General features: G+C 29.2%; 1 protein-coding gene across 1 annotated transcript; it reads right to left on the reverse strand.

Annotated features, from left to right (window-relative positions):
* Positions 1–2,881: 2,881 nt before the first annotated feature.
* Positions 2,882–8,039, reverse strand: NK7.1. Its single transcript, XM_070642105.1, has 2 exons — positions 6,768–8,039; positions 2,882–3,222 (listed from the first exon to the last, which is right to left on the reverse strand). The coding sequence occupies exons 1-2, from the start codon at positions 7,627–7,629 to the stop codon at positions 2,882–2,884; spliced, it is 1,203 nt and encodes a 400-aa protein (XP_070498206.1). The 5' UTR covers positions 7,630–8,039.
* Positions 8,040–13,204: the final 5,165 nt, after the last annotated feature.

Consider the following 13,204-nt stretch of genomic DNA (forward strand, 5'->3'; position numbering starts at 1 on the left):
TTGTATTGTTTTTAGCATTTGAAATTCGCAACGGTAAAAACACAAATTTTTTAACGTTAATTTTAATTGATATTTGCTGAATTAATTAAGTAAATTGATAATATTTCTGCATTTTATCAACTAATTTCGATAAGAACTGAAATTTATCTTTAAATTCAAGAATAAATTAAAAATTTCTAACGGTTTTCAAAATTTCAAACATTAGTGCTAAAAGCAGGACACTGCTAAAATATGAATGCTAAAATTATTAATTAATCATGCGAAAAAATGCGCTACCGTCGGTCACGAGTGCCAACGTCTATAGTAGTTCTTGAGATATTTTATAGCTATGCATAGCTATGACAACGACCACTAAATGTTTAAACAATCTAATAACTTGAATATTTTTTTCTTTTCTACATGTTTATGTCAATTAAGAATATTGTTTTTCAGTTCTTTTCAATATATTTGAGGCTCGTTTGCACGAATGACTTAATAAAAGTATTTTATTCAATTGAATGTCTCTTCCCCTTACTCGAGACTATATACACACATATGTATATTCATGATTTATGATTTATCTGTTGTATGTGTCGTCAACGAAAGGGAAAAATAAGAGAAGAAGATGATTAATTGGCAATTATAGAAGTAAAAATATTTTTCACTCATCTTTAAGTGTTTGTACTCAAATTTAAAACAGATTTTCCATCAATTATGGCATCAAGCTGCATCTTTAGTCTCACCTTAGTCTTTAACAATTGATTTTATTAGTTTAATGGATCTCCGAATATAATAATAAGTCCCAGGGAAGAAATACAGTCTTTAAATGATTGACATTCACAAATGATGCATCACTTGCTGTTTCTCAATAAATTTCAATTTACTTCTTTATATCGTATATAGTCTAAAGCAATTAATTCTCAAATAAATTTCATAAATTACCCGAACGACGAGTATAAATCATTAGAAATGTTAATAATTTTTTTCCTTTTCACCAAACAGAATGTTATTTTAAATCATTAGTTAAATGCTCACATCTCTTAAATATTCTTGTGACAACGTTTTTGATGGCATTTCAGAGTAAAATTTCAGTTTTGAATCATGTTTTCGTCTTTTTTTTATTGAAAATTTTTTAAATTCCTTGTTAAAATTTTTGAAATATTTTTTGACGGTTTGAAATATTTTTTGGGGGATTTTAGGGAGCATTTGTGTTGGGGCAATTTTTATTATGTTCAGGTTGGTTCAACTATGATGTTTGACTTTTTGGGAAATTATGGATCGAAACGTCAAGGGGTAGTCAAGGGGTATTCTTGGACGTCAACTACCCACTACCAAATTACATACTGTGTTCCCACTACCTATCAAGGTTATATCCTTCGAAGTGCAAGAGTAAGGGAGATACTGAAAATGAATAACTTATAAATGGCATTTTGTAACATAGACGAATAGCCCCCAATAGCTCAGTGGTAGCAACATGCAACTTGAAATCTCAATGTTAGCAACATGCAACCTGAAATCGGAGGACGTGAGTTCGAATCCCATAGACAGCGAAAAAACAGCAGTGGATTTTGGGATGCCTTTTCGCTGTTTTTAGTCACACCAACTTGGTTTATGTATTCCCCCGTATTCGCGACTCATACATTGTGGTTAGGTACATCGTATTGGTATACCCTGGATCATGGAGTTGGGAAAATTCAGAAAATTGCATGAAAAAGGGGCTTTAAACTATGTGCAATAAATATAACTCAAATCTCGAATATCTTGAGTTAAGAAGTATTGAAAGAACGAAGGAACCTTTTAGATAGTCACAGTGGATCTGTTGTAGTCCTACATATGTTCAAAATCATCAAGTTTTAAGATTGATAACCCCTCTCTGCAGACCACCATCGTTTGAATCCATTTATTCATTCAACTGTACTATCTACAGCACACCACCACAACCAAAACTGCCTTAATTCATTCAACTTTTCCCTATAAAAATGAAGCTAAATATATGAGTGCCTCTTGTGTGTCAGAAGAAATTCATCAAACTCTGATATTTTTAAAACGATCATAAAAAATTAAGAGTGGAAAACAAGATATGCGTATTTAAAATCATTGTCGTCGTTGTACGAAAGAATAAAACAATTTTTTTTATGTATTCATCTCCCTCATGTCATTAAATTGTGAGTAAATCGTATCACAAATAATCGAAAAATTGAGAAGAAAAAAAAAATTCGAGATCAATATGATTTAGCAAGTATAAATGTTTATGAATGATGCTTATAATTGAGATGTTTGAAAATTCAATTGAGTAAAAATAGTTTAATGATTGATTGTTCAATGATGTTTAGTAGATAATGATTGATTTTTAAGTTTATTCATGTTTGGTCAAGTGAAATTGAATTATATTGTGAATCATGATTATGTTTTGGGATTTATTGCAAACTGGGGATGTGATTTTTTGAGGATTTTTCAAAATTTTGAGGGTAGATTTCAAAAAATAGTTTGAACCTCAAAATTTTGTGGTTAAAATTCCAAAAATATTATGAACTTCTAAATTTTGAGGTTAGAATTCAAAAAACTACTTTGAATCTTAAAATTTTGAGGTTAGAATTCCTAAAACTTGATTGAACCTCAAAATTTTGAGGTTAGAGTTCCAAAATTAGTTTGAATCTTAAAATTTTGAGGTTAGAATTCCAAAAAATAATTTGAAACTCAAAATTTTGAGGTTAGAATTCCAAAAACTAGTTTGAACCTAAAAATTTTGAGGTTAGAATTCCAAAAACTAGTTTAAATCTTAAAATTTTGAGGTTAGAATTCCAAAAACTAGTTTGAACCTCAAAATTTTGAGGTTAGAGTTCCAAAAACTTGATTCAAATTACAACCATTTTCCAACTCGCATGACAATCGAAGCAAAATATTAAAATAAATTACAATGCATTAATAAACTCACTTGCGTCTCCGTGACATTCAAAATTCTCGCCATCTCTGTCCTCTCATTCGAACTCAAATACTTTTTCACCTCAAATTGCTTCTCAAGCTCAAAAATTTGACGTCCCGTAAATGTCGTTCGTGCCTTCTTTTTACGTTTACCGTCCACCAACTGCTCATCATATCCATCTTCATTCATGATGTCATCGTCATCAATATCTTTCTCATTAGCTGAACTCTCTTTATAACTTAATGAATCATTTGATAAATACGAATCGGAAGTCACATCAATTGAGCGCTTTCGTTTTAAAATTGACTTTTTTGGCATGTCTGCAATAGAAGGCAAAATAAGAAAAGAGAAAAAAATTAAGCGATAAGAAATAAGATTTTTTTTTTTGTATTTCAATAAAAATTATACTTTAATCCCTCACATATTCAGCTCTGTTAATCTCTTAATCTTTTCCTTCATTTTTTTCTGTATTGTTTTGAATAATGGAAATGATTTTTTCTTTAATTCAGCACAATATTGTACTTTTCTTTCAAAATAACTCATTGAATTTTAATGACTATAATTGAGCAATTATCTCTGTTTTGAGCGGATTTTTTGGGACAAAAGGGCGGTTAATAATACAGTTTGTTCGACTGGCTGGATGACCGGATGTGTAAGGGAAGAGATCTCAGCAACTAATCCTCGTAAAAAGCTCTAATTTGAAGCATTAGCTTTATGCTTTCGAGTAATTCCGATATCAATTGGTCTTGAATCGCGAAACCATCTCTATGCACGTTAATTAATGAATTTTCAGTTGATAAACAAAGGAAAATCAGTTTTAAAGCGTTGCTTTCAATAAATTTAAATTCAAACTAACAACCGATAGAATATTTGAATTCTAAAAAACCGTTATTTGATAAAATTCTTTAGAGCTTTAGAAACAGAGGAAAACATTTTTAAAGCGTTGCTTTCAGTAAATTTGAATTTTTAGTAACCGTTAGAAAAGTTAAATTCTAAAAAACCGTTATATGATAAAATTTTTTGGATTCTACTGGATATTATTTTTCAACATTTTAAAGCTATGCTTTCAGAAAAAAATTAAATTTTTAGTAACCATTAGAAAATTTAAATTGTAAAAAACCGTTAATTGATAAAATTCTATAGAGTTTACTGGATCATATTTTTCACATTGAGGCATTCTACTGGATCTTGTTTTGTAGTTCGGACACTTTTCTTACTTATTAACCAATTACTAATCACTGGAACAAAAATGCGCTGAATTCGCCCAATAAGGTCAAGTACTTTAGTAATTTTCATCAAAGTCGTAGGTTTTTTTTTTATTGTGCCTAATGATATTCATTCATTCATCCTTAAAGGAATGAAAGAATCAAACCGCTAATGTGAAGTAATACTAGTAGCAATAAATTTATCAAAAAATATAAATTTGTATTCAATTTACGACAATAAAGTCGTATAAAAAAAAATTTATAGTTTTTTTTTGAGAAAATTGACGTTAATGTCTGAATTTTATTTTTTGTGCATATACATATTTATGAATCACAACAAGGAACAATTAAAACAATAAACGAATATCAAATGGAGTGAATAATTGAGTTCGAAAATGAACAATTGAGAGCGAATTGAAAAATATAAAAAAAAAATCTGAATTGAATTTTAATTGAATCAACAAAAAATCGAAACAGATATCAATTGATTTCACGTTATTGTGCCTTTGGTGATGGCTCTTTTTTATTTCGAGTACAAAATTCGGTTCTTTTTTTTTCTCAAGATTTATCATCCAATAATATTTTAAATACAGTCAATGTGTACGCAATGTGTTTCATGATTTTATTAATTTATTATTCAAAGACTTCGGGATATATGCTGTATGCTTATGTATTATATATAACATAATTTAAATCATTTTGAACAGGATGATGCTTATGAGTTATTTTATTGAGACAGCTTCGTCAAAATTTATTCGCAATTTGTAATATATATCATGTTCTGGATGGTGCACTATGATTAACTGCAATAAGGCAATAAACTTCTACTAGGTAGTTGCTACTCAAAATAATTGAAATATTTCTCAAAATGATGATTCATTAAACATAAGTTGCAAAAATACCCGATTGGCACATGTTGAAATATTGAGACAACAACGTCGAGGTGGACAGGATACTTAAAGCTAAGTGGAAGTTTGATCGTTTTCATCAATTGGTCTCCACTTGGATCTAAGCATACTACCATCTAGTTGTCGTTTAAATGTCTCTAATATAGACTCTATTACTTGGGAATTACACCATAGTAAAAGTAATAAAATGGCTAAAAGGTACAATGCGATAAACCGTATTTTTTCGAAAAATGTACCGAAATCATTTATCACGTGTCCTAGTGATTTCGTTGTAACATTTGGGATATTCATCTGTGATATTTATCCCGAGAAGTATAGTGTGGTTGCTAGGATACCGCTACTACACCTAATTGACGGCAAGACTTGAGGAGGTTTTGACATTTTGGCCAATTTTCAATACGAATCGTGCTGTTAGCAATGCATAGAGCTTCATACAAAACCCGAGAGCACAATGCAGCGAACCACAATTTTTCTTTAATGGATCGAAATCAGCTGTCACGGTGCCGTCAGTTCAACTTTGCGTCTTACCATTAATACATCAATATTGCATTGCTCAAGCAAACATGTTATGCTATTCGAGAGTAAAATTAAGGAATTGTCTCTCTTTCCTTAATTCTAGAACTCAAAATCAAGATGTCGAAGTCGACCTCTGCTTAATACTAGCTCCTAGTACCACACTAGTCATTGTATAATAAACAACACTGTTGAGAACCCTACAACCTAAGTCAATTTCAACATCATCAAAATCATATAAAACTGCTTTATTAATTAATCAACCCTTTATTTTGATTATATTTTGATTACTTTCACAAGCATCTTGTTATGCTTTCCCAAAAAAACACAAAAAGAATGTGAAATTTAATCCCAAAAAAAAATGTTGCTTCCAAAAAAAACTGAGAATATAATTCATATTAGAGTATTAAAATAAAAACATCATCAAGTTTGTATATATGCATATAATATTTTTTTGACATACTTAAAGCATGTTCAAGTTACAAAGTATAAAACATTATTCATATACCAAAAGAAATAAACGAGACTTTACAAAAATATTAAATAATAAAACCAAGATGAAGTGAGGAAGAAGTTGAATGTAATTACGAAAACAGAACACTTCAATTATTACCCACGCAATTAAAACTATGACTGATGCTATAAGTAGTATATTTACTTGGTAGACATATTCAAAAAATATCATTATATTCTCATATACAGCAAATGGATTTTTTATATAATATTATTTTCCATGTAATTCGAGAATAACAGTTTGTTAGGGCATAATGAACGATTAAGTGACAAATAAAGAAGAAGACGGTCTTTTGAAAATTAAGCGTGTTTCCTTTCTGTATTAATTGATATATTAGCATATAACGATGTTTTGAAATTTTTAGCAATTAAATGAAATAAATTGGATCTATCAAGGGAGTTTCATGCAGAGTTGCAAAAGAGGCTACTGTGACAGGCAATAACCGTACAAATTCTTGGTAATTTGTACGGCTTTTCTAACAAAACCATACAAATTATCAAGAAATTGTACGGTTTTTGATAATGTTGTTAAATTTTTGATAATTTGTATGGTTTTTCTTGATAATTTGGATGTTTCTTCTTGATAATTTGTATGGTTTTGTAAGAATTTGTACGGTTCTACTTTTCAAAGGTTCCTGTTTTGCAACTCTGTTTTCATGATCCAAAAACGGTTTGATTTGTTTTGAATCCCTTCAAGCCATAAACAATCTAATTTTAAAAACAAACCTTTTTTAGATTTTATGCTGGATATATTTCGATGTTCTAATCCAGGAGATGAATCTCTTGACTTAATTACACATAAATTTAATGGTTGATCACTTAAATTGCTTTCATCTTCACTTGTTTCAGCATATGATAATCCACGACTGTTGCTGTGATTACTATTTGTATTATTATTGGCACTTCTAGGCGAGTTCAAATTCAAATTAAGTAAATGTTGGAGTGTCGATGGTTCAACATTTTGATAAGATCGATTAGAATTATTATTTTTATCACTATTGACAATATTAATTGGACTTGGTGTTTTTCTCTTACATCCCCACTGTAGTATATCCATAATTGAGTAAGGTGTGGGTTTTTTGGGCGGTTTACGATATATATGCTCATGCCACGTCATTGTAACTGAGCGTTGTGATTGATTATCCACAATATTTATGTCACATTTATTATTTTCTTTAACATCACTTTCAGTCTTTAATAAATTTAAATTTTTGTTACTATCATTATCATCATGATAACATTCGTTTCTTATTTCCTTATTAAGTAAATCGGAACTGACATTACATTTTGTTGTAGACAATGATGATGATGATGATGTGAGTACATCAGCGAGATATGGTGGAGCTGTATCGGGTCTTTTTAATTTATCTCCCGTCTTTGAATTACTCTTTAAACTGACAACTTTATCATCCTTTTCCAACGATTTTGATCGTTTATTAACCATTTTAATCTCATTATTCACTTCAACATATTCCACATTGCCACTATTTTTATTGTTATTATTAATTTTATTGCTCGTATTATTAGTTTCAATGCTGTTATGAACTGATGCTTCTTTGCTTTCTATGTAATCACTTAATTCCAACATAATTTATTTTATTGCTTTTTATTATATTCTACACTAACACTTTCTATTATTAATATTATTATTATTTTTCAACTTTATGTTTCCTCTTCACTTTTTATGTACTTAAAAACATAAATTTCTGTACTTGGCGTCTTTTATTTTAGTACTTTTTGTTCTTTTTTGTCAAATCATTTAAAATCCTAAAAAAAATATTTCAAGAAGCGTTAATTATTTCAACAAATAATAATTGATTGTCGTTGGGTGGGAAATTCGCAGAAGTAGAAGTTGATTGAACTGTCTTAATTAGTGATTGTGACTGTTTTGATGACAAATTAAGAATTAAATTTCTTTGAAAAATCTGAATTTATAAATTTCCTTGTAATTTGTTACTTAACACTGATTAATTGATGATAATTCTATAGATCTGTGTCTTAATACTTGATCTATTAAGTTTATTGATGATTAAACCTATAGATTACCACAAAATTGAATTAAATTCTTCAATCAAGAAAAATAAACAAAAGCCTACTGAGAAATTTTTAAATTTAAAATGACCGTTAATAACCAATTCTTTGATATTTCCTAATTATCTTCACAAGACAGTTCACACGTTATTCATATCTAATTAGCGAGTCTCAAACAACTTAAACTCCCACGATTTTCGTCAGTTTTCATTTTCTGAAACGCCGATTAATGCATAATATGCTAAATTTTTCAATCTAATTTAACAAAAAATTATAATAAAAATAAATATTTAATAAGCTAGATTAGTAATGTGCACTATTTAAATTGCAATTTCAATTGCATTCCATGCGTATCACATTACAACTAACATACTAAATACTACCTAACATGAAAAATTCTACGGAAAAAATATTAATCAGCACAAGAATGTTTAATCGGGGTGAGAATAAAATTTAAATCAAAATATTTAAATTGAAATCCTTTTGATGTATATTTAAATTAATTGGCAATTATACATCAGCGATGAGTTAAAAATCATAGATAAAAGCTGTATAATGACACAATAAAACGACAACTACCGGTTTTTATTGATTTTTTTTTTCTTCATTCAAAAAAAGGAGATTTTTTTATTACGTTTATATCCACTTTATAATATATATATTTTTTTAGTCTACGATATTTCCCGTTCATATGAAAAAAAACACAACAATGTGCGATGAAAATCCGTAGGAGACTAAATTGAAACTAAATCAAATATGAAATAAACAAAGTCTTCATCATGAAAAAAGGAGGAAAGAAAACACAGAAAAAAAAATTGTACATATGAAATTTATTAACTTGTTTGAATGAGCAGCCGAGAGCGTAAGAGAATATCGTTTAATAAATGATTCTGAGAGAGTCATGACATAGTGTAAACCCAACGAGCATGGATAAAACGATTTACTCTTCTCTTTTATTATGAGGCATCATCCTACTACCTTTCCGTTGATGTTGCAGCAATTTAATAAAATATAAAAAAAAAATGTTGAGGGTGGATAAATACTTCATCATATTCAAACTGCTCTCGTACAAAAGGGAGGTATTTTTGACGATTATTTTTCCATTGCACATAATTATGTTGGATGAATGAAGAATAAAAAAGGAATATTTAAAATGTCCTTGTTCTGTTGGTTTGGGAATTTAGGCGCATTTTTTGTAGGAACAATTAATGATTAATTTATAATTTAATGCGGATTTAATGAATTAAGGATAGAGCTTGTTCAATATTTTTGTCTAAAATACGAAAACCTAACTGTCAAATTGACAAATTGCTCTAAATAAGGTTAAAATAAAATTTGTCTTTTAACGGCTTTTTAAAATTCAAATAATTAACGGTTTTGTAAAATTCAAAATGATATTTTGATGGCAATTTGCTCTAAAAATACACAAATTTATAATTGATGAAAATGATACAATTGCTTGAATAATACATTACATATTGACTATTGATGATATAAGATCAAGAATACAACTTCCATAACCTTCTTAAAATACATTTAGGCTCTCGTTTCAATCTTTTAATGATATAATTTCAAATGTTATATAAAGTGATGTTTATTCTTCGGAGTTCAAATACAAACTGAGCTTTTTGTATGAAAAGGGGTGTTCAACTACTTCCAACAAATCTTTTTCAAATCTCAAATGAACGTTATTCTACAAATTGAATTTTTTGAAATATTTATGATCTAGTCAGCCACCCAAAATGGAGTCTCAAAAGTATTTAAATTGAAAAATGAGCTGAATTGCTCTAAAAAGACACAGTGAGGATTGGAATGAGTAACGCTCACATGAATAATGTTGTTATTCATTAAAATTGAATTGTGATTTTCAATTCCCTGTAGGGGTGATTGCATTTAGCACAATAAACACAAATTGGGTGGATGACACAGGATGGGAATGAGTTTTCGGAATGAATGTAGAATGTTGCTATCATTATTGCTATTGTTGATATTATTTTCTTAGATTTACATTGTATATCTACGTATTATTAGAATATTATATCATTTGCATAACTTGAAAAGCATTAAAATTTTATGAATTTTCCGACGAGAGAGAGAGAAATTTTCGGTCCATTTTATTGTATTGTCGGATGATTTGACAGTCAGTATTTTCCATAAAGGACATTGTTATGAACAATTTTTTTTTTACTTTTATTCTTTTTAAATATTTATGCAAATGATGTGAGCAAAGTAAATGAGTGAAACATTTTTCAGGTGAATTTAATTGAATGTCTAGCATATTATTGTCGAGAATTTTGTAATGTATTTATGTTGAATATTAATGTTTGTTTCGGGAATATTAGACAAGCAATATGTTTGTGATTTAGAATTTTGTTATACTTACCTTTTAGAATTAACTATTGAGTTTTGAAATTTGTTTGAATGTTTTGGTAAGAATAAAATCTATATCTATTCAATTCATTGAGATCCAGAGCTGCGCTAGGCCGATTTATGGCTAATAATTGCTTAAGGAGTAAGGATTTGTCAGAATTCTGTTTTGATCAAAGCAATCTTGAAATTGTGAATTTGAAAAAATGAAATATTTAATGAAATTCTTGCCTAAACGACTTCCTGTAGCTGTTGTACTTACATCTAAGGCTTGTAGCTTGTATTTGAAGGAATTTAAGAGTCTTAATCAGGCAAATAATACTTAATTGTTTAAAAATAAAAATTTGATCTTAATTGTAAAAATTGAAAACAAACTAAAAGTTTTTTGAAAAAAGGGCTCTCAACTATGTACAAAATATATTATTTAAATCTCAATTGAACGTTAAAACGACTGTAATAGTCTCTGAACTCGGTAATGTAGCACGAACTAATAAAATGGCTGATAAATGGAACCTTTTTGTTAGCCAAGTAGCATTCTAGTTTGAAGCAGAGCTCTAAGTTAACTCAAGCTTCATATGAAGCCAAGTAGACTGAGTAGACTTCGAGCTCTGGTTTGAATGATTGAAAGAGTTTGTTCTACTGTCAATTATAAAACTATATAATTGACTGTATTCAATATCAAAATACTCATCTTTTTGACTATTATTATCCCATTGAAAGCCCACTCAAGAATCAAACAAATAATACGAACCATTTAAATGATTTACAACTCAACAAGACGAAACCTTTTGACAAAAATGAATATTTCAATTAAAAAAAAAGTTCTATTTATGCAACACATAAAATCAAACAGATTACTGTTATTTTAAAGCAAAGCTTCCTTTTGATACAAAAATTGCTCATATTAACATGAAAATGTTTTACCCCAACATCAGATTAAATTTTCAAAAAAAATAAATTTGTCATAGTAACCATCAATTTTCAAAATTAAATTTTACATCCATAGTTACTACTTAAAAGAGTTTACATCCACTATATAGTAACTTATTAGCTTTAATCTGGGGTTGATATCTGTGGTGGTGGGACTGTATGGAATAGGTAACCCTCTGGTAGGGTAAACAGGTACACCTCTGGTAGGATACACAGGTACACCTGGTATGGCACTTGGTATGGTGTACCAATACCGTACCAATATCGCACCACTATACCGTATCACTTGTGTACCATTGGTACCATTGTTACTATGCCATACTAGGTGTACCAGGTGCACCATTGGTATGGTCCAGGTATAACAGGTTGCCATACTAGGTGTACCAGTTGTACCATTGAACCTTAGCAGTGATGTACCGCCCTTGGTTTGGAAAAGGCGTCCTAGTACTCCAAAAGCCACATTGCGTTGAACGGTAATGAAGGATATATCAACCTAAACTCCAAGTCGGTGCATGGTGTAAGTAAGTAAGTGGCGTACCCGTACCATACCATACCATACCATACCACAACCAAAGAAATCGACCCCTGAAACCATGTCAAGCTCTTAAGAAACTATTATGACTAAACTATATGGAGCATGAAGCTACTCTTCCTTAATCGTCTATTAATAAAATGAGAAAATTATATTTATAAAGTGTTGATTCATGCGGGCGGAAATTAGAATATTGTAAAATAAGAAAATAAGAAAAATGTTATTTCTTCTCCGTCATAATTAATGTCAAATGAGATTATAAAGTGTTTTACTCTCAGTAGTCATAAATGTAATTCAATACATTTAGGATTTTTTTTATATATTCACACAAAGAGCAAGCAAACGTTTGATGCTGTACACCTTAAAATAGCTGAGAAATTGCCAACTTATTAAAGGAGAAAGAAGAGAGGAGCCAGAAGCCTCAAAAAAAGCATTCAATTAATTGTTTTGTTTATAGAATTTTTGCGAGAGACGAAAAATAATTTTTTTTTAAAAATTTCAACGCTCATTAAATGAATTTTTATTGATTAATCTATAAATGACAGTAACAGCGGACACAGTAGTTGTATGCGTAAAGAGAGAGGGACGTACATTTATGATTGTTTTAAATGCTTCACATTTATTACTTTATATTCATCGAATTAAATTTAATGAAACATACTAAAAACACGGAGCTAAAAGCAATGGAATTAAGTGAATGTGAGAATGATGCTGGATGTGCTGTGGATTGGGTTTTTGGCGCATTTCCTTTTCGGCAAATTTCTGACCAATCATGAAATATTGTTATAAATGAAGCAAGTAAGCTTTTAAAATTATTTCAAAATTTAACGGAAATTTGAAATTTGAATTTTACGCGTCTTTAATGACGCGAAAATTAATTTGAATATTTCAAAAATCTCTAATATTTCAATACAAATTCTTCAATGATTTTAAAAACCTGCTAAAATTATTTGAAAATTCAACGGAAATTTGGAATTTGAATTTTCGCATCTCTAAGTGACGCATGATTAATTTGAATACTTCAAAAGTCGTTAATATTTTAATACAAATTCTTCAAAATTTCTTAACTAGCTGCCAAGTAATCTTTGGAAATTATTTAAAAATTTAACGGAATTTTAAAATTCAAAATTTGACAAACTGCCAATCCATCTCCGTCTCAATTTCCCATCCACTCAGAATACATTGTGATGAAAAACTATTTAATGAAATAATGATGGCATGATGAAAGTATCGCAGAAAGAGAAAAATAGGCAATAAAAAATTCATAAAAATTAATGGAAATTTAATGAGTATTAAAAACTTC

This window comes from Chironomus tepperi, unplaced genomic scaffold (assembly GCF_022539635.2).
Source record: "Chironomus tepperi strain 1889 unplaced genomic scaffold, CSIRO-AGI_Ctep_v1 contig_262, whole genome shotgun sequence".
Lineage (NCBI taxonomy): Eukaryota > Metazoa > Arthropoda > Insecta > Diptera > Chironomidae > Chironomus > Chironomus tepperi.

Bases quoted from the DNA above. Each gene is read 5' to 3' on its own strand.
- NK7.1 (XM_070642105.1), bottom strand. From the start codon at position 7,629: ATGTTGGAATTAAGTGATTACATAGAAAGCAAAGAAGCATCAGTTCAT. The intron at 3,223-6,767 runs GTTTGTTTTTAA...CTTCTATTGCAG, and splicing joins CAGCATAAAATCTAAAAAAG to ACATGCCAAAAAAGTCAATT.